Raw genomic sequence first — 23,817 nt, 5'->3', positions numbered from 1 at the left:
ACATTTTTAACATTAACGTCTATATCACAATCAAGATGGTTGTTATATGGTGATCAGAAGATTTCGAAACGTTAAACCTAACTAATTATATACGATCAAAGGGTCCTTGGCAAATGCATTTTTAATTTCAGTTAGCCCTGTTCGAAACAAAACACATCGAACTCAAACGAACAACGGTCAAAATCAACAGCAAATACTTCCTTCTGTATTTTGTCAGTATTATGGGAATTAGGCCATTGCAAATCTTTTTTAAAAATTATGTCACCCCCCCCTTCAAAATCGCTGAAAAAAATCAGGGGGCAAATAATTTTTTTAAAATAACCAAAATTCAAAAAATTGTCACGTTTTATAGAGCAACAATAGCTTTCATAGAGTTTTGCTTTTCGTAACTGAAAACTATTATGGTAGTTTTAGAAATTACCATCCCATGATAATTTTTATTTTGACCATCCTCGGGTAAATGTGAATTTTAAATGAGATCATCGATCCAATCCAACATCAAATGAAACGTTTGCTGGTCGCGGAAGGAAGGACCCATCTGTGTATTATCAAACGAAAATCTCATGGAAAGGCTAATACAGACCGACTTCTGAATCGATTCCATTTTAAACGCAACAGTCGATAGAGACATAATCGATCGTTGCATTCGAAAATAATTTCGATAAGGAAACAATCTGAATTCAAATCAGACTCCTGGCGATTTATATGTGGTTCAATATACATGAGCTTTACCGAAAAGTTTTTGACAATTAAAGATTTCATATGGGATCGTAGTGTTCATACCGTATTTCCGCAGCCATATGTGCGATTCTTATAAACTTGATCAAATCAAAATCTGCTACAAAACCTTCCATTTAAGGCTAAGCTTGTGAAAATCGAATAAGCCGTTTTCCAAGAAGCCGAAGAGACATTAATTCTGAAATATTCCAAGAACCAGAAACATGCGAAATTTTCGAGATAGACGCTGGAATCAAAAGAACTTTGTCTGGCCATCAGCGATCAAGAATGCTCTAGCAAAGCTAAATATAGATCTTACAAATAATAATATCATCGGCACTTACCGCAGGGGGAACCGGCAATCCATTATCGATGTCAATTTTTGTAGCCTTGGAGTAACCGAAAAGATGGACTGAAAAGTGTGCGAGGATATATCCACAGCGACCACCAAGCAATCTGGTACAGCATTGATAACAGGACTATGAACTACACATGAACAAGGTGCGGAAAACTCGCTCACCGCCATGAGCGTACATGAATTTGTTTCCTTATACATCGTCGGGGGTTTGCGCTCTCGTTAAAAAGATACAGACCCACACAACTCGTTCCACATCACACCGTATGCGATTACGAAGAGAGAGAGAATCGAAAATCGTAATGAGTGCCATCGAACATATTCGGCAGCGAACATGTTCGTTCGGAAAAATGATCCAAATCTTCGTGCGCAATCCTGAAACTGAACGATTGAAATATATGGCTGGCCTGAAAATATCGGTAGGAGTCAGTGTCCGCCTGGACACCGCACGGAGTGGCAATTCCTGCTGTGTAGGTTCAACTCGCAGTCATTTCCTTGCTGCGTGTTAATTTTATCATGCGCTATACATGTTATCGCTCGTGTTGAACTCTACCATTGTATGCACAAATGCCGTACTTGCGGTGTAGACAAGATGGTAATGTAAATTGGGTTAGATTTGTTTGGATTTAGTTTAATTTTCAATGTTCAGGCGCGTTCGTCTCCTTCCATGCGCTACATTCGAGAGGAAACTTAGATGTCTTCTTTTCTATGCTAATAAATAATCTCGAAAGTTGTGCGTTTTATAGCGTATCATTGCGCTAATATAGCTCACTACTTTCGGTGATATGCATTTGCATAGAATTGACAAAATATCGATTGTCGCTGATTAATTTTCTTGTTTTTAACTGTAATGATAATATCTTTTGCTTCAATCATATGATTATCCACGTTTAGGTGGTTTTGGTAAGAGGCGAAGCTGGCCCATATTATAACTCAAATTGATGTCTAAATAAATTAAGTGATAACAGTTTCGGTTGAAACCTGACTCAGTTTCGAGATCAAACAAAAACGCATTCGAGCTAGGGCATACGAGTCCGGCGCATAAAGTTCATACCTTTTTGTGTGCATGAAATTAGGTGTGAATAAACAGATAGAAAGGGAATCATATGTATCAACTAATAACAATATCATACAATATAATAGATAAATCGAAATTTTAAAAACAGTTTACCAAACGAAATTTTCACTGAAATGCTGTTAAGTTTATTAAGTCTCTTGGAACTAATAATTGGAATGTGGATTGCGTGAAATTTAGTAACAAGGATCACCGTTCTGGCGAAGTAACTATTGGTGTTTGTTTCAGGCAAGATTTGTTCACAAAAATATATAAGGCTAGTAACTAGGACTATAACCATTCATTTATGCGCTTACAATTGTATTATCTATAGCACTGCAGTTATTGATATTAGTCTGAAAGGATTCCGCTGTAGCAGTGTTGCCAGGGATATTTTCAGTTAGCAGTGAAAATAAAATTTGTAGATAATTCGTTATATTGCATTATAATTGAAAACTGATAAAAACACATAAACGTAGACTATCTTTGTCTTTTTTTCCTGTGCTATGGGCTATTGAACAATTTGGCAGCCCATAGCACTCTGATAGAAGCATCACTCTTAATAATCAGAGGTTTTTAGTGTTTCTTGATACAAACAAATAAAAAAAATTAGCATGAAAGGTTTCGAGTGATCGGTGTGAATGAATTTGTTTATAGACATCATTCAAAAACCGGGGATGGAAAACGTGTGCAACTTTCGTAGCCATATATTTTTCCAATCATAATAACTGGCCAACAACATTTCGATCCGCCTCAAATTTTTTAAAATCACAGTATTTTCAAATCGATTGGAATTTATGAATCGGACAAGATCGGTTGAGTTTGAATCTAATATTAATAGAAGACCCCATGTTATATAATACTTTCAGAGAAAATCACGGTATAAAGATACTTTCCTAAGATTCAAATTTGAAAAATGATACATGGTTAATTTTACGAAGATGGGAATTTTAATCCAGGTCGCAATTCTATGATTGTGAGTATTGTGCGAATTATATTAGAATTTAAACTAAACTGTTCTCATTAGAGTCAGACCCAAAAAAATGTGAAAAGCCTTCAGGCAGCACAGAAAAGCTGTTAGGAAAACTTGGAGTCTCAAACCGAATTACATCTTTGAGTTTATATAAAAAAAAATTGTATGTTTAATAATGTGGTGTGGTGTCAGATGGAAGAAGTGACGACGATCCTGTAAAAACTTAGCTATCTGCTGAGAATGGTGTTCATTGCGATAACTGGGGCACTTACGACACAGAACTGCGTAGAACTGAAGAACTTATAAATACTATCAATTTGGACAGTCTTCGGCTATCTTTTCCAAGCATCTGGATTTTTGCAAAGATTCTAGGGGAATTCTATTGTGCTTCGGAAAGTAAAAATTGAGTAGTAGCTCATTACTGAAAGAGAAGCACATACCACAGAGAACAGACGTCCATCTTTAGCGTTCAACTTGTGTAAAAATCACTAACGTTATCGAAGCTAATTGGGATATCTCCACCCGGTGCGTTACTGTCGTCATATTTTTAGTGACCGAGCTCGATAGATTGAAAATCGAATTGTAAAGTCTGAAGATATTTAGGTTTGAAGGAAACCATTTTTGTTGTAAAAATCACTTTCAACTGTCCAAACAAAAGGTTCTTTTGAATTTTTTTCCAGAAATAGTCTTATTATCCAGTGTAGCGCATTCATCTGTATTTGACTCCTAAAGTGCATAGACTCTGGGTCTTACTATAAAAATTGATTCCGTTAGACACTAGTTACACTGTTACCAGTTATATTATATATAAGTAATACATTTCTTTGCATTGTAATCAATAAATATAACATCTCAAAATTATCACAGTAATGTATTGAAACTATGAAACAACTTTCACAAAATAAAAAAAAAAAATTATTTGCGCCTTTGAGGGTTAATATGACTCCCATGGTTGGAAATAAAGTAAAATGTGATATCAATTGATACAAAAAATATCTATTGCGCCTTTTTTAAAAAGACCTATTATGTACAACAATAATGTTGCCAAAAACGGAATCCATTGGTTGCCAAAATCTGAGTGTACCGAAAAGGGAGCATGCAAAAATCGGAACGTGCCAAAAACGTAATCTTACTGTACTATCAATGAACAGCCTCCAAGAAACATAAAACACACATATCGTCAATACTTCCTCCATTCCATTACACGTTGAATAACCTTGTCAATACGCTCCAGTATTGACAAAACAACTGAACGTGTAAGGACCGCTAATATGGAACACAAACAAGTCAAACATTCTTCACTAGTATATATGATGATTGACAGCTGGAAAAACAAAAAGCACCACAAAAAGGATAAGCAATCAAAAACAATATTTAGAAAACAATATTTAGAACAGATGGATAAATCGTCGTACCCGGAACATCACGTTCCAGATCCATTCTTGACCGCTCATCATTCCGAATTAGATCCACATAACATCACTGTGAACAGTCTAGTGAAAGAAACCGATTCTACGCACCCCGGCTTGCTCACAAAGTCAACTTACTGTACTATCATACTACAAATTATGCAAAACATCAAACTGTCTTGAAAACAAAAACTCCAAAGTCTGTTAATGATTAGCGGCTCTCAAGCTTCAATAATCCATTGTGGTATAACAAAGTTGGGTTGACGATGTGCATCAAAAATATTGAACCCGTAAAGTCCGCTATTCATTTAATCGCTTAGCATATTACAAACACGCACATGCACTCGACTGACACTACACCACTTCATCGATACAAAACACCGCGGCAGCGTCAATGCAAACAATCGCAAGCACCGCTCCCGCTCGCGTGCGGTGGGAATTGAATCGATTTTCGATTTAGACGAACATAGATCGCGATCCAAATTTTTGAGGAAGAATCGCCTTGCCGAACGGATCCGCTCATCATTGTTCGGATACAATTCCGAACATGTATCGGAAAGAACCTAAATCGCAGCGATCCAAGGTGAGCGTAAGAGAGAAAAAATACGAACATGTGAGCTACCATATTCGCTTGGCTTTAGCCGATCGGGAGCTCAACAGATGACACTCATAAACAAGAAAGACAGAATAAAGCATCGGAGGTGGGTGAGTGCGCGTGAGCCTTGAGTGAGCATAAAACGATGCGATTCTTCCTATCCTTGCACATGAATATAAATATGTGGGAGATATATAAACGAGTGAAGATGGAAAACAGCGATTTTTCACAGGAACGTGTCCGTCGAAGATCTTGAATTTGAGGGTATCCTCTTCAACCTAAATGCGAACGAGTTCACGGCACTACTAACAAGGGCGTGTAATGCGACCATACCAAGGGATGGGAAACCGAGAAACGGTCACCGGGTGCTATACGACGATTATCGATCTACGTATAAGTTGCCTCCGAGCTTGGAGAAGAAGTCGGAGATCACTTCGGTTTCTCATCTCGCTCAGTTCAGAAGCTAGAAATCGCTCCGCTGCAATAGCAGGGCAAATAATCAAATTTACCCGCGCGACGCTTGGTCTATTTGCAAAGGCAAAAATTGATTTCTTCTGCCTAGTGTGTGAAACGTGAACAAACAATGAGTGACAATGCAAAGCAAAAGTATATCACGATGCGGGCAAACTGTGTTGCTGTTGACTACATGAAATATCCGGTAATACCATCAATTCATGAAGGGGAGCAAATGTTGAAGGTGAACTTGAAGTTCAACGTAGCTTGCGGTACTTTATGCGGTGCAATTCCACCATTTACGTCATGCGGTACTGAATATGTTAAAAACATTAGTCAAGCAGAATCATTCGCTTCCCAGAACAACATGAAACACTTCATCGAATGTAATGACATTTATACAGTATCCCAACGTATATAGATGTTGACAGTATTGAAATAAAGATACATGACCTGGTACCACGTATTAGTTCCTTCGCTATCAAACAAATCCTGTCAAAATACGGAGAGGTGAATAGTGTTAAGGAAGATACTTGGAGGAACTTCTTCCCAAGACTCCGCAACGGCGTTCGTGTGGTGAGAATGCGTCCGACAAAACCTATTCCCTCTTACTTGACTTTCACATGCAAATCACCTCATGGTGTTGAATATTCTCAAGGAATACTAGTCACGCACCCAGGACAGATTCCTACCTGTCAATATTGTGATCATCCGCTACATCACGGGAAACCTTGCACAGAGAATGCTAAAGAAATTCCACCTGATACGACCAAAGCCGGTATACAATCATCGTATGTTAAACCACAACCAGTTGGTAAACCAACGACTGCAGACCGGGCATTCACAAGCACCAGCTCAACAACGATCGGTCCCAGTACCACTAAACCAACTGCCATTACCAACATCGAAGTAACAACGATTACAGCAAATGTTTCCAAACCAACAACCAACACCACCAATAAGAAATCTAATACCGATGAAGAAGGATTTACAATAGTGACCCGTAAGCACAAACAACAAATAAGAACATCCGACGATGAGCAAGATGAATGCAGTACCGATGATGACATGGACGTAAACGAAAACGCGAGAGAAGACGGACCAAATGACCCCCAAGGTGCGCTCCACGGCTCAGTTGTGCTAACGCATTGAGCCGTGTCAAATATATTTAAAATTAAAACAGAAGTCAGAAAGCTCAAGGGAAGCGAGCTGCAAGAACCGCTCTCAACAAAGCAGTCAAGCTGTACAAGAAAGCCTTGCCACAAAGCCAACGCGAATTTCCTTAGGAGAGACCTACAAAGTTGGCATAACAAAGATAAAAGGCTCAGCTGCACCACCTGAAAGGTGCCCGGAAAAGATGGAGGTCACCATCGAAAGGTTTTCTCCACAACATGAATCTATTTTCGCCGTACAGTGAGAAGGATGATCACAAAGATAAAGATCGATTTACCAACAAACAGCTAATAGAGATGGCGAAAGTCATAAAAGTGAAGTGATACATGAGAGCCCGGATATGTTCAAAACGATCCGATAATTGGTAGCGACAAAAGCTGATGTTGCTTCTGATGCCGGGACAACATGGAGATCTTTCAGCGTAGTCAATATATCCCTTAGAGAGAAGGAGTAATCCTGAACAAGCTAACGAAGTACGCGGACCGTGAGAACGGCATCTTATGTAATTCGGCTTTCTTATAGGCAGGTCTACAGTGAAATCCATCCAAACGGTTGTGGGAGCTTTGGAGACAGCAGAGATAAGGATATCGTTTTTGCGTGGTGGTTCCCTTAGACGTGAAGAATGCTTCAATAGTACTAGCTGGGAAGCAATCGCCCATTCGCTGTACAGCATGAGTAACTCTGCAGGATATTATAGAGCTACTTTCAGTACCGAACACTGATCTACGAGACAGACAAAGGAGAATCACAACTACAACTGACGTTCCTCGACTCGACGCTGTGGAACGTAGTGTACGATGGAGTATTGAAGCTGAACCTTCCCAGAGATATAACGATATTCGGTTTCATGGATGATACGGTGTTCCAAGTAATCGGACAATCGCTAGAAGAGGAGACACTCGACACGGAGACGACTGCCCATCGCAAAACATGACTAGCAGCCGAAAGACAGCGCGGTCGGAAAATATATCATCGATTTCAACTTTTAAAGTTACGATGATTATGTTAAGGGGAAGGCTGTGAGAGCAACCACAGCTTTGCTTGAGGCACCTGTGCACTGGGCACCACGAACCAGCTGGAATCGCCGGACCGAAGCATGTGAGCCGACTAGTTTCACCGTCAGGGACAAGATCGAGTAGGTCGAGTGAAGCACCAGCGGTGGGTCGACTAGTTTTCAACGAACCGGAAGCAGCGAACCAGAAGCTACGCTCCATCCGGTATCGCCGAACCGTCCTCGCCAAGTACTGGTTGGCCCTTTGAGTAGGATTTATGGACTATGCGAGAAGATTGCGACAAAACTGGGAGCTAAATGACTCACGCAACAGGCATCGGTATCGGGAGAGCTTCCGACGAGGAATTGAGATGGCTCGCGAAAACAGGAACTAAATGGTTCAAAGAAACGGGAGCCAAATGGCTAACGGAAGTTCACCACAGCGATTAGCCGGATATGTGTTCGGAGCTAAACCGCTCTAATGTATCATTTTGTCTTAAGACTGAATCAGCCTCCCCACGATATAACACTTCGATGCAGTCTCGTGGAACAAAAGGAAGGAAAAGAAATAAGGACTATTAGTAGCGGTTACGCAAAAAAGTGAATCCCACCTAGAGCCAATGCACTTTTGAAACTATTTAACCATACTATAAAACATACAGACATTTTCAGATATCGACGAACTGAATCTAGTGGTATATGACACTCGACACTCCAGGTGTAGCTTAAAAAGTCGAATTTCAGAGTGATTGCACAGTCTTCCTTATATGAAAAAGGCAAAAAATGAACTGATGACATTTCATAAATCCGTACGACTATCAAATGAATTTATCTGATGTGGCTACCTACTGCGCAACAAGATGGAGAAAAATGCAAAGATTTCGAAGATGCACACGGAACCGAGCCGAATTACTATCATGTACCAAACAAACAAATCTACAAGTCTTCAAGCACAAGCGATAAACCAAAGCTGATGCTTTCACTAGAGTTCGAAAAAGTATAGTATGCACAGGATGTACGTTCGCCAGGCTACTGTATACGAAATACGCAATAGAAAAAAATATCAGAGAAAACCATATCTGAGATGAATAATTCCATTGACGCACACTTTACCTTTGGATTCATTCCAGAATGTTTTCCAAAAGTCCATAAGTGAAATGTTGCAATCCTGTTTCTGTACATTGTTATCAAGCAGGTTCACCTTTGACCGATTTTCATGCCTTGTGTGTACAGTCGATCCATGTGCCACTACAACGGAACGAAAACTATTCAAGCAACCAAAAGTTAATACCTTAAAGTACTCTTAAATGTTTACATTAAGTTCTTAGAGAACTTTCAAGCTTTTATTGGGAATTTAAAAATTGTGCTGTTGGAAAAATTATTTAAAACGAAAACTTTAGCATCCCTTTCCTATGTGAACTTTTGATTGATTCAGTAATGTTTGCTTGAATTTTTCTAGTAAAACAAATAGCTCAACCCCGCTATACGAAATCACCCTGCGAAAACGTCCACGAGAACAATCGAAAGAAAATGCAAAAAGAAAAAACAATTGTGTTTATTAAAATAAATATTTATTTTTTGTTTGCCCCCCCCCCCCCCCCTTCAGAAAAAATTTGTACTTGGACATATTTTTTAAAAAAGATTTGTAATGGCCTTAGAATGCGTAATACTTTTCATTATTTGAGCTTGAGCTTGTGCGACCATCCCTGGCTGCTACTCCGTTATCGATCTGGACTAGCTGAAGTTGCACAGGGAATCAGTAGATAATTATGCTTGGGAGTAGCGAAAACATCTTTCAATGTGCAACTCCTGGTAATCCTAAAGTGTTTATTGATCAATACCGGCGCCGGCCAGGCCCGAACGTAGATCGCGGAAGGAAAGGGAAGGAATGGTTAGTCCGATACTTGCTTTTGCTAGAGGCCGTATATACTACTGCGCACTCCACAAGCATCACAGGAGGACGATATTTTTGTTAGTAAGAGTATAGAAGTTGGATCACTTCTTCTTTACCGACGCTACAGAGGTGACTCCACTATCTGGACTAGATATCGATCCATCAACTCATGAACCGGGGACCAACAGCTTTACTTCCCTTCCGAAGGGAGACGTGTCCTCAGAAAAATCTCAACGACCGCGGCTGGAATTGAACCCAGGACAACTGGAATGAGTGGCGGTCACGCTTACCACTCAACCACCGGCGCCGTCTGCGTAATACTTTTCATTATTTGATCCTCTAAAATAGCAACGTTCTTCCATGTATTATCGACGTTTGGAAACGATGTTAACAAGTTCAGATTGAACATTTAAAAACCGTACAATTAAACATAATCAAAAAATTGGAAATTTCGCACTTTATTTGCGAATGCCACCTTAAATTCACCACGGAATGCAAAGATTTTTTTTCTGGTCAAGAAAGCATTCAAATGGTGGACGATAAACCTGCCCTACTTCAGCATTCTCCATTTGCTGAAGCACTCTTCATCCTCAAACAACATCATGCAATTACGAAGGTCAGATTACCACATGTTACTTCTGTCATGTTACTGCTACATTTTACTATTAAGAGAAACACCACATAATATCTATTACTTCTAGCCGTCAAATGTCTCGTTACCTTGCTAATAGCCATTACAATATGTCTCTTTTTGGAAATTTTAGATTGAAACACGAATCTTCTCTGTGATATGCTGCTTTATTATTTTAATCGCTAGTAGCACTACCTCAGGGTGTAAGGGATTTTGCTTTTTTGAGGAAATCCTACGCATGATAAATTGCATGCCAATAAATTTTCAGATCAGCTCAGATCGTCTTGCTTGTATACTGCCACCTGGTGGTGGAATCTATAACCATATATTTTCTCCACATATTTTGAAGGGTTTTTCCTACACAAACCTAATTGGTAACTTTTCAATGAATTAGTTGAAGAACATATCACATTTGAAGAGATGAATTCTTAGAGATACAGTATCTGAACAAAAGGTTTGTGACGTTCATGAAATCTTCAGGAGACAACATTGAATTGAATTTAGCCGCATGTGCGCTTTTGTTTCTGTATCCGCTCCTGATCAACTGTAATGGCAGGATGCGTAGAATAATGCAAGCAAACAGTGAAAACGGAACTAAGAATACTCAATCAGCTATGAGTAAGCTACCAGCTTATTGCCGTAAAACTGTCAGAATTGGGGGCAATCGTACGATCCTATCGCTGGTGGTTTTAGCTCCAATTTATTTTACCTCACATACGTTACAATATTCAGTGATGAGATAATTTTTTTTTTTTTTTTTTATTTCAATTATAGAGGTTTTAACCTTAAGGTCATTCGCCTCTTCGGGTTAGAAAAATCTCTTAGGAAAAATTTCTAACCCTATGTACGGGGTCGGGACTCGAACCCAGGTGCGCTGCGTACAAGGCAATCGATTTACCAATACGCTACGCCCACCCCCTGATGAGATAAAGTTTAAAGTAGCTTCCTTGCTTCAAAGACGGCAAAATCAGAATATCGCTTTCAATCGACGAACTTTTGACATTTGACAAAAAGTTGCTGTCATCTATTCAAAAAGTGGCGATTGTCATCTTCACTCCCGCGCAGGCCATAAAAGTTTCATACAACCAACCAGAAACATCTACTCCTCAAGTGAGTCAGTGAGTGAATGAGTCGAGCGTCATTCGGTTAAACCAACAAAGAAGCAAATCCAAAAACCTAACCAATACCATACCAAGGCAACCGTACCGTGATCTACGACACTAAACGAAAGTGAAACAGTGAAGACCAGTTTTGCCGCCTTGCTCCAGCCTAGTAGATGATAGTAGTGCTGACTTTGGTGGCCCCCTTTTCCGTTTGTGGACTGAGTGGTGCTAAGTGCAGGGCGGGGTGTTTGCCCTAGACAGAGCAGTAGTGACGGCCGGATAACTATTACTTAATCGAAAACAGGTATCCAGTGGTCGCAAATGCGGGTACTTCAAGTGACGATGATTCGGCTAAGTTTTACTTCCGAGGTAGCTGGTTTGAAGTGATTGTCGGCAGGCATATTTGCGCTATCGTAGCTAATTGAATGAAGTGAAACTCACAAATCAAGTTCGGATTGATTTCCTTAAGAGCATCGGAGCCAGTTTGAGATGCAGCTTCCCGGCGCAGTTACAGCATCCCCGCCGGTGCTCATAATTGGTGTAATTTGTCTCGCCTTCCGGCTTCTGGTGGAACCAATCGAAGGTAGGTGTGCCGTTGATTAATTTCTTGATGAATATTGATTTCATTAGCCAATGGGACGGAAAAGGGGCTTGGAAACGTGCATTGTTTAGAGAAAACGGTCAACGACTCTCGCGACCATGGTTTGTGACCTTCACACGAAAACAGCATGTCGAATTTACCATAAACCTGGTTTCGATACATTCGGTACGGATGGGTAAATAAAAAGTGCTGCTTAATATGATCCGGCTGAGTGACATCGTGACTCTGCTACAAAATACCATTCCAGTAACGAGATGTGTATACGCAGAAACGGTGACTTACATTCATATTCGTACACTTGTAATTGTAATTCGTTTATTGAGTCCTTTAACCGGGTGGCAATTCGCCCATGTTCGTACACTTGTAGTTTATTTTAACCCTAAAACGTTGCACTGGGGTACAAATGTACCCCACGCCTTCTTTGGAGCCGTGTGGAGTAAGAGTAGGAAAAGGTGGTATAGCCAGTTTGCTTATAGCCTTCGTGGAAGTAAGTGTCAAAGTTGCGTACGAGCGATTTATTTATTTTTAACCCATTTTTATAATGGAGGTTCATCCTTGCCGAGTTTTAAGAACTTTTAAGCGAATTTTATACTGAAGGATTCCTGTCCGATTTTCATGCTTGAAATTTGTTTCCGATTTTTATATTCTAATATCTTTGAAAGCGTGTTCTATCCTTGCGACTTTTATTTTTGGTCGCTCATTTGTACCCCAGTGTACGGAAATGTGATTCGTGACAGTACTAGTTTAAATACTGGTTGTTTTACTACGTAAGTAATAATTAGTATTATATAATCGTTTTTAACCATTTATTCAATCAATTTAATTTAATTTTGAAGCGCAACAAAAAATCGTTCTCATTTTTGCTAATTTTTGTTTATTTTTTATAGTTTTTCAAAGCAATGGCTCGCAAGTATAATTTGCGCACAACTGCTGTAACAGTAACGTTGCGTGCTACCAATGTATTACTGGTCAGAAATATTTTTTTATTTCAAATTCCACCCCATTTCGTTGTATTTTCCAAAACCCGATTTTTAAATTTTCACTCTTCCAAATAATTGCACTTTTTCAAAAATATCGAAATTCCATTTTATAACGTTTCAAGATCATTCTTTCAACTTTTAGAATCAGCCAGCTGGAAAAATATATATATTAGTTAACAACAGAAGGAAACTATGTACCACTTTGGGCTACACAAATAACATGTATTATCACCAAGATTAAATCGCAGAAAATTGTGTTTCACTGTTATTCCCTCTCCCCTACCTTTGAATTAGTATACTGTCGGCTTCTTTTCGTTATTTGGCAAATCACTTAGGAACCATTCATAAATCACGCAACGCTTTTAGGGGGAGGGGGGCACAAATTGTGACATATTGTGACATATGAGAGAGGGGGAGTAAGCTAGATCGTTACGTAAAATGTTTTTAGTGAAAAAAATTTTTTTTTTCTCGGAATTTGTTACGTAATAAGGGAGGAATAAATGACAGGAATAAATATTTGGGCCATTTGTCTCTGACGACAGCTCCATTTACACACTGAACGCAAAAAATTTGGGTGAAGCGAATTGATCATTTTTTTAAAATTATAATGTATCATTTCAAACACATTCTGTATTTTTCTATGCGTAAATATCGATAAGCGATTCGTAGAACGTCTCTGGAAAAAACATGATTTGCAGTTTTTTTATTCAGTTGGTTTATTTGATAGGCACAAATGCGTTAGCTTGGCGGAGCCAATTTTTTTTTACATTTTAAATACTTAAAACTAGGAGGTTACAATGTTCAGATATTTTTTTTTGTTGAGAAGAAGAATCCTACAGCTATCTTAAGACTAGAAATACAGTTCAATATACAAGAGTGGGGGCAAAAGTTTTGCTTATGCAAAATTTTAAAGCAAGGAATCCAGTTTGATATCCAAAAGGGGAGGAATAGTTTTTTGCGAAATATTCTACAGTTATCTTAAAACTAAATGTTTAGTTTGGTGTATGAAAGAGGGAACAAATATTTATGAGAAATTTCACAGATATCTTAAAACTAGGGATACAATTCTATTTACAAGAGGGGGGACAACAGTTTTAATGAAAAATAAAATTAACAGCTATCTTAAAACTAGGAATACAGGACACAAATTAATTTTTTTTAAGGAGACTTATGCTTGGTTAAGATATTCAATGGGGGGCTTCTTTCCATCATCGGTCTAGCAGCAGTTATATAAAGGACAGGGGAGAGAAGACGTATATGATGACATGGAGAGAAGAGCAGAACTTGTAACTTTCGGGGAAACGGGAGATCAGGGACACAGTGCCTTGTCAGTAAGTCGTCAAGTACCGGGTTGGCGGATGGTATTCTTCAGACCTGCGGGGAAGTTATCAGACCATCGAGTCGCTCTCGCTTCAGCTTCCTTCTATGCAGGGCGATGGCGGTCGCATAGTGGCACTCTGCCACTGGTCTGGTCTACAAGGAAGGGCAGGGAGCTTCTGGAAACGAGAAATAAGAGAGAGGGGCTAAATTGGGATGTCTATCGTTTTTAAAAAGATGTAAATAAGGGACACATAGAGGAGATCTCCATTTGCCAGCATATCCCGAACTGGGACATTGGGGGTGGTCTACCTCGGGCCCAAAGGGAATTCTGTAACTGAGACCTGGCGTCACAATACCCGGTGCATACCCAGACAACGTGATCGATATCGTGATAACCTTCATTACAAGCGCACCGACTACTCTCTGTGAGCCCAATACGCCGCAAATGTGCATACAATGTGTAGTGGTTGGATATAAGCCGGAATATTACACGTATGAAATCCCGACCCACATCCATCCCCCTGAACCAAGGTTTCGTTGATACCTTCGGGATATTTGAATGTAACCATCGTTCCCCATCGCTTCACGAGTTTTGCCAGCTGTCGAGTGTCCTTTGATGACAAATACTGAAAAATTACTTGAAGCAAATTGGTCTTTCGTAGATTTCACCTTCTAAAGCGCCCACCTTTGCTAAAGAGTCTGCCATTTCATTACCCGAGATAGAGCAATGAGAGGGGACCCAAAAAAAGGTAATCTGATAAGATTTTTCTGATAACTTTCGCAGAGACTCCCGTATCTTCCCCAAAAAATACGGGAATTGCTTTTTAGGCTTTACCGCACGAAGAGCCTCGATAGAATTGAGGCTGTCCGAACTGATGAAGTAGTGATCCGTGGGCAAAGTGTCAACGATCCCAATGGCATAGTGAATAGCTGCTAATTCGGCGACGTAAACTGAAGCAGGATCATTGAGCTTGAATGAAGCGGTGACATTATCATTCAAGATACCGAAGCCAGTGGACCCATCGAGGTTTGATCCGTCGGTGTAGAACATTTTGTCACAGTCGACTTCTCGGAATTTATTATAAAATATATTAGGGATCACTTGTGGGCGTATATGATCCGGGATTCCACGCGTCTCTTCCTTCATGGATGTGTCGAAAAATACAGTTGAATCAGAAGTATCAAAGAAAGGGACACGGTCGGGATTATATGAAGAAGGATTGATGCTCTGTGTCATGTAGTCGAAGTACAAGGACATAAAACGGGTTTGAGAATTAAGCTCAACGAGCCTCTCGCAGTTTTCAATCACCAGCGGGTTCAAAATATCGCATCGGATGAGCAATCGATATGAGAGTTCCCATAATCGATTTTTCAGCGGTAGAACGCCCGCCAGCACTTCGAGACTCATCGTATGGTGCGAGTGCATGCAACCCAAAGCAATGCGCAGGCAACGATACTGGATTCTCTCTAGTTTGATGAAGTGTATGTTCGCAGCGGAGCGGAAACAGATACACCCGTACTCCATCACCGACAATATCGTTATTTGGTACAACCTGATGAAGTCTCCTTGGTGGGCACCCCACCATGTTCCAGTTATTGTCCGGAGATATTTAAATGTGAAGACCTGATGGATCGTTACACCTATAAATAGAAGCTGGAGTTGCGAGTTGGGGAAATGTTCATACAAAGTTGTGACAAAATTATAAAAATTAGTCTATGTGGCTAAAACTTGGGGTTTTAACTAATTTTGGGTCGCTGAATCCATTTCTGCTATCAGTTTTGATATTCCATATTTCATTTTTTCAACTACTTTTATATAAACCCATTTGAATGCGTTGGTCGTTAAAGGGTTAATATAAACATTAATCATAGTAGCCAATTTCATCGGATAGCAGAAATGGTTGACAAGACTAGTAAAAATCACTAATGTTTTAGTAATATGATGTTATTTAGGCAATTAATTTGTAAGGAGATTTATGAGCAATAGGGCGTCTCCATATGGGTATTTTCAAAAACATAGATATACCAACTTCGGCGCAAAAATGCGCAAAATGAGGCCTATATATCTTGAAAGTACACTAAATTTTTAATTCAGATTCATGATAAGTGACCCATGGGAGACCATCCCAAAAATTGGAAGACGTATAAAGATAAATTACTGATATGATATGAAACTTTTTAATTGGATTTTTTTGATGCAGAACAAACGTAAATCAGTTTTGCACAAAAGTCACCTATCTATAATTTAGCATATTCATTCTTCTTTTCAATGAACTAAAAATTGCTCCAATCGGCTGCGTAGTTTTTGAGATATCGCCATTTGAAACGCTAAGGTTCTAAAAATTCTAATGAATTGAATTGAAAAGAAATCCTCGACATCACTTGCTTCAACGACATGTTAAAAATTCATTTTTCATCCGATTATAGTAAAATTGAGATACCTTTATTCAAACCGAGAGAAAAATAAAATAAATATATACTGTAACCCGTCAGGGAAACAATTTAGCACTGGGTGGAAATATACCCTTTTTTGCGTATACACTCCGTAGAGTGTATTGTTTACGTAAAATTATGCTCACCGCTGTTCGGTACCGTTCACATTTAGTTGTAAATTTTTGTTCATTTTCGCGTTTGTGAACGGTTTTATTCGTACAGATAGATTAGATAATTTTTGTTTTATGTTTGTGAATTAGTAACATAGGGCTTAGGTAGGCTACCGCTCTCCTCTTGCAAAAATTCGTGTGTACTGGTTATGCTGCTCATCGTTGACAGCTGTGCGACAAGACGGTTGGCGGTTTGTGATAGTCGAGTGCGGAAGGCGGCCATCGTGTTAGAGTGGACAGATAGTGACGGACCACGGCATCGATCAGACGCCCGATCAGTTTTTGTTTTGTTTTCGGGACAGTTTCCCGCCACGTTTAACCAGTGAGGTGAAGTGCGCGCGTGCGACAGATAAAATACCTGTCGAAAAGTGCCGGCTCGTGGTTCGGGCACAGTAGTAAGTGTGGTGCTGGATCGCCGTCGGGGGAAGCTAATTACCAAGGAGCTTTCGCTTCCCCGGCTAACCGCAAAGGATCCAGACGCACCAATCCGCCCTCGCTGGGAAGGATAAGCCGAACGAGCCTTGCTCTCCTTCCCAGCTAATAGCCAAGGAGGGCGAAGCAGGGTGGACAACGGCTCGCCCTGGGAAGAACACTGCGGTGTCTTCCGGGATTCTTTGCGGGGAGCAAAGAATCCGGTGATTCGTCACCACTGTCGCTAGGGAGGTTCCGACAAAGGAGCAAAGCTCACCTCCCTAGCTAATTGTTAAGGACCGCTGCCGGAGCAGCCAACGTAAACAAGGAGAACTCGGTCGTTGCTGTCCCGGCCGATCGGGAAAAACCTCCGCCTTCCCGCCATCGCCAGCAGCAGTAAATCTACAATCGACCAGCAGTGAAGGAAGAGTTGGTGGAAATAAACACGGTAAAATTAAATTTATTTATTTGTATTCTATTAGTTTTGTAGTGTTACGAAAATCCGAAATTCCGGTAGAGGCACCTAGGCCGCCCTGATAAGAAGGGTCTGCCGGGCAAACAAGAACCCGAGTAGTGGGCAAACCCCTACTTACAATACAAAAGAATTAGATTGATTTTTGGGGTTTTGTCACTCGTCGTGCCACTGTGTGCCGGTAAGGATTCCGTGATATTACAAAACGTTCGGTGCCCTACCCAGGCTCTAGGAGGAATGTAGATGGAAACAAAGCAAAGGTCTTTGCCTTTGATAAAAACTTGACAAGCGACAATTTCAATGCCTGGTGTCGAATGAAGGTTAATTTGGTTAAAAGAACAGCACTTTTTAATCCCCAAAAGTACTCCTCCATAGGGATTTTCTCGATCCAGACGAATTATATTAAAGTCGTGGAAGTTGAGATTTATATCGGAAGTTAACCAAGTTTCACATAATGCGAAAGCATCACATTTTAAACTATTTAGTAAAAATTTGAAGGAATCGATTTTCGGGAGGATACTTCTGCTGTTCCACTGTAGAACAGTGATCGAATCGATGACCTCGTTCGATGACTTAGCCATCGAAGGATACGATCGCTGCAAGGAGGGGCCATTTAGTAGTCAACTGCTTCAAAAATGTTTGCACTATAGGGTTTCAGAATGCTTTTAAGAGGATCAGTGACATTGAAAGTAGTGAAAATTAAGTCCACTATGTCAGAAAATTTCATTACTGGACTGAGTGTCTGTTGGAAAAAAGGGGACACTTGGGGTTTTTGGTGTCCCTGGAAGTGGTGGATACTCCTAATATTTCTACAAGAATAGTACCTGACACAAGAAAAAAAAAACTAAGGCGCACACAAATACTGCTTATATAAGATTCCGAATTTTATACTAACGATCACCGGGTAAGCGGGGAATTGGGGCATATGGCAAGTTTACAGTTTCAACGTCGCTGAAATGCTTAGGGTGGAAGTTTTCCGTGTCTTAACTTTTTGTTAGCTCCGACAACATAAGTCATTAAGTGACCTTACGCTTGTCCGGACATGCCGCAGACTCAGATGATTCGCATTTAAAGCCAAAATAACCTTACTCCTGCGTTGCAGAAGACAATCAGTTAAGTCGCCGGGAAACTCTAAGCTTGCTCATATGATCCTATCCCACGCTTTTCTAAACTTTCTTCTTCCACTCCTTACTCTTCCTTGAGTACTATGGTTCTTAATATTGAAAAAAATTTCACACCTTCCAGTCCCTTACTAATTAAATGTCGTTACAATATAAAAATATAAATAAAAAAATAATGGATTAGTTTAAAGGTATAGCAGAGAGTATTGTGTTGTACTTGGATTTGGAATTTTGTAACTGTTAAATGGCCTTCAATAAATTATGTTGTAATGGGGAGGGTGTATAGTAAGTTGTAATAAGTGGGAACAGAAGAGTAAGCTAGATAGATAGTTGTGACAGATTAAAATTCATTGGCGAATTATATTGCACGTTCTTGAAAAAAGTTACATTTTTAATGTCACCGTGATCGTGTCCTGCACACAACCCTTTAAATTTTTTGTTTGATTAATAAAGGTTTAAACCTTTGGGTCATTCATCTCTTTTTTCGTTTTAGAAAAAATCTCTATCCGAGGCTGGGAATTTAACTCAAGTGAGCTGCAGTTTTGCGGTTTTTACATCCGCGGGTCTATTACTGTGAGTGTCTAAACCATTTACGCACTTGACCTCGAGAATGTTTTATCTCTTAGCGACTTGCTACTAACCGCAACAACTGTAGTCTATTTCAGACCATGAAATAAACTTGTACGCCTTATGAATACAAGTGAACTGATTTATACTGAATAATAACCTTCTGGTCACTTATATGCTAAGTAGGGTAGACGAGCCATTATTCATCTTATTAGTCAGGATGTCACACTATTTCGATTGTAACTCGGCTTACAGTGATTGGATTGCGCTTAAATAGGTATCAGCATGCTTGCTTCGTTCTTAAGAAGCAGTAACATAAAAAATCTGGTTTGGAAAAGGTAAAATATTCGCTTTTGAGCGAAGTGAAAAGTCAAGTACAACGCACCCTTATTCATCCTACTATTTGACCTAATGCGTTGAATAAAGAGAGCAGACACTACTCTAACTATAATGTATTCAAATAGGTGGGTTGAATACAGGAGCTAAGATGAATTAGGGCACAGTAACCCTAATGAATGACATGGCAGTTTATTTAAGTACATATGCATAAAGTTGTTTTATTTGAAAGCAGTTCTGGTATCGCTGTTATCCTTGGCTATGGCCGTGATTTACTGCGAAATATGTAATGTAAAGCAAAAATGTTAATAGATTTTGCGTTGATCTGGTGAAAAATACTCACTCATAGAGTTATCCAGCTGCATTGGCATTCAGCCGCTAAGACGTTTTAATTTGGTGGAAACAAATCGTTTACACGATGAATTCGGCAAATAAATGACTTGCGGGGTTAAAGGAAGAAAGGTAGTATAAAAATGCAAAACATTAGTGTACGTATTTTAAATGTCACTTCACAATGCTCAGAGGAGTAATCGTGTCGTTTAATATGATCGAAAGAAAACTTTAAACATCAAAATAATAAACCGCAGCTAAAATGCACACATCCATAAACGCTAACTATAGCACTATTATTTTTATCGATTCTCACAAACTGTCTTTATGACATTGGCTCAGATTTCGACAGACCAGTCGACCTGTGCAATACTTGATTCGTAAACTCGATACAAAGTTTGTTAAAACAGAAATAGGAGATTGGATGGTACGGTATCATTAGGTATTTTGCTGAAAACCAACCACCAGGTAAAGTTTTTTTCGAGCTTTTGAAGCTCATCGGTAAATACATGTTTGACATGTCTTCAGCGGCATGAAGTGCACATGTAAGTGCATTACATGGTTGGATGATGTAGATGGCAAATGCCTCAGACACTGCTTGTCTGTGAACCGATAGCGATGTAGGTAATGATATAACATAGTGTTTCATGTGATTGATAGAGCTGTTTGTTGAAAACGACGAGAGACCTTCTGGATAAAGCTTGAAACTAATGATTCTAAAAAATTATTGTTAGTAAGATTTCAAAAAAAAAGTTTTTGTGTCAAATTGCCACAAACCATCGTCACAAGATGTATGTGGCTATACATACGTTCAGCGGAATTTGATGTGCGGTTCGATTAGGGTCTAAAAATGTCACGCATGCCTGGCAGCACCGGGTCTGGCATTGGGGAAAATAACTCCAATTCAATGTCGCCACAAATTAGCAATGTGGACCTAATCGACCATGGAATTGAGGTAGAAAGTATTTCTGGCTCGCGAGTTTAACTAACAATCCGGCGTCGCCGCACGGGGCGAGCAATTTGTGTGTTTGTTAGCATTTGATTTGAATGGAAACCTACTTCCATCAGATAGAGATGCAAAACATCTACCTATATCCGCGCTTTTTGTATTAGCCCGGGTAGTGCGGAATGCCATTTTGACCATAGACCAAAGTCATTCTATAAAACGGGTTTAAAACTCCAATATGCCTCATATACTCATATAAGTAAGGGGAACTGGATCAATTCGGATCTAGTAACAGTTGTTCAGCTATAGAAAAGAACCTTGTCAACCGATTTGCGCACATTTTTTTCTCAGATGGTTTTTAGCTCGCTCTTAACAGAATGTCTATGGCCTCTTGAACAAAAGATTGCAAAAGATCCGAATTGCCCCAACCCTGGCCCAATTTGGACTTCCCTTGATCCAATTCGAACAACGCGTTTTTTCAATAGAAGTAATAAAAAGTCATTACAGTATCTTTCAATATAATTTAAATAGCCTTTTAAGAAAATTTCGATTCAAACTATACTAAATAAATCGATCAGAGTTCCAGTCTGGCTCGAAGTAATTTATTTGTTGTCCTCGTATGTGGTTACTAGATCGCGTTGGCAAGCTAGTCTATGTTGATACATGACATTCCGCATGAGCTGCTTCCATTATTCCTCCCTTCTTCTGAAGTCGACCGCGCCTCCTTGGTTTATGCACCGCTGCCTCTTTTGCGGCCTTTTTTTCTGCCACGGTAGAAACGAAATCATTATTGCTCAAAATTGCTGATTTTTGCTGTTTCCTACCACGCGGGCTACTTTTCCGCTGCGGTGCTCTTGCAATCGAACCAATTTCTGACAATATGCCATCCAAATGCGAAGATTCAACACCCGGCAATTGATGTAGTTCCTTGAAATACTCTTTTTTTTACTTCGGCATCAAGTGGCCAAATTCCGCATTTCGTGAATTCACTTTTAATATTTCGCTCCGTAGCTTCAAGCTTCTGGTGATAATTTCAGAAAGTTCGAAGATTGTCATTAACAACAGATTTGAATTAACTGAATATAGAGACATTTAATGGCTATAATCGATGGCTGCAGTGAGGAGGGAATGACAGAACAAATATGCCGTTACCTAGGGTTCGTCGCGGTTGCGGTAATTACCGCAACCGCGCGGTATTTACCGCACCCGCACCGCGAAAACTGCGGTGCGGTGAGACACTTTTTTCCGCGGATGCGGTGCGGGAAATAAGCATTTACCGCGCGGTATTACCGCAACCGCGCTTCAAAAAATAATTGATAAAGTATGCAGTCTGCATTAAAAAGTGAATTAAAACTACGACTTTTACCATTTGAGAAGGACGCAACTAGATTTATTTTCTGAACGAATGCTTAACAATGTCATTATTAGGAACATCTCTCTCTCTCTCTCTCTCTCTCTCTCTCTCTCTCTCTCTCTCAGAACGTTCGATTTTTATGTATTACCCTACAATAGAGAAACATGATAAACATTTAATTGCTCTAATTTCCATAGACTTGACAATGATTTGAAAAGAAATCCGAATATAATCTGTATTCGACCTATCGCTACTTGATTTTTTACATTTTGGTCATTCAAATATGGTAAAACATACTGTTACTAAGAAATAAAATCTATAAGCTGTGTCCAATATAATTTGGCACAAATTATTTTTACGACATATTTTGAAAACTATTTGTTTTATACTTCAAAGAAAAAATTTACAAACGAACCTTTTCAAATACATAAAACGCAAAATCCAATCATTGAAAAACAATTGAATTTTTCTGTCAAATCCAATTACAAAATGCATCATTTCTCCTGATTCCTCTTGGTAATCGTGGAATTATGAATCCTTTTCAATGGCATTTTCTCGACAGTGAATTTTGATTAATTTGGAGAACTTAGAAATGAACTAATGATACTACGACTTAAAAACAATCCAAAGAATGTAATTATCATCATCAAACCAAACGAATTTGGAGGAATTTTTTTTCGCGTGCGTCCATCGTTCGTCCAACTGGAAATATTTTCTACCAAATTAACGAATAATTTTTTTCAGTTAGGAGTATTTTGTAACATTTTGAAAGTAAAGCTTTCGAAGTTAGTGTAGGGCATTGCGATTTTTGTTGTGTTTCTCAAAGTCTGCCTCAAGGTCTGCTGACAAATGTCAAAGTTATCCCAGATGCCAAATTTTGCATGGTTTGGACAGTTTTTGCCCTAATTGAAAATTTATCTCGAAACTTTAACGTGGGGGTTAAGTATTTTTACATAGAATCTGTATACAAAGTTTGAAAGAAATCGGTTAAGTAGTTTTTGAATGGAAGGTAACACCGCAAATCATATTTTTCCAGATACGTTCTACAAAAAGCTTCGTCATCGAGTCGTTTGTCGATATTTTTGCATGGAAAAATTACAGCATGTTATTGAAATGATACACTATAATGTACGAAAGTTTTGATCAGTTCGCTTCACGCAAAGTTTCAAAAAAATCGAGAAAAAGTGTTTTTTTTTCACGCCAAAACCCTTACCACTCTTAATAAAAATTGCAAAGTTGAATATTTTCATAAATGTTATATTCTGAGGAGTCCGTCATTTAATTTTCGTGTAAATAAGAATAACATTTTACTATATATGGCTACACAAAACAAATGATTAATTTTTCAACACAATTTTTAAAATGCATAATTTTTACCGCATTTACCGCATTACCGCGCGGTGCGGTGCGGTAAATGCAATGCGGTTG

General features: G+C 39.3%; 1 protein-coding gene across 1 annotated transcript in view; it reads left to right on the top strand.

The window, feature by feature from the left end:
• The first annotated feature begins 11,303 nt into the window (after positions 1–11,303).
• The window catches only part of LOC131681954 (lipase member H), a 41,725-nt gene continuing 29,211 nt past the window's right edge, over positions 11,304–23,817 (top strand). The window contains exon 1 of the mRNA XM_058963069.1: positions 11,304–11,931. Within this exon, the coding sequence (XP_058819052.1) occupies positions 11,838–11,931 (94 nt within the window). The 5' untranslated portion in view covers positions 11,304–11,837. The remainder of the gene's footprint in view (positions 11,932–23,817) is intronic.

The sequence above is a fragment of the Topomyia yanbarensis genome, chromosome 2 (assembly GCF_030247195.1).
Source record: "Topomyia yanbarensis strain Yona2022 chromosome 2, ASM3024719v1, whole genome shotgun sequence".
NCBI classification, from domain to species: Eukaryota; Metazoa; Arthropoda; class Insecta; order Diptera; family Culicidae; genus Topomyia; species Topomyia yanbarensis.
The sequence above is the reverse complement of the archived record's forward strand: the minus strand, read 5'-3'. Positions and strand labels throughout refer to the sequence as shown.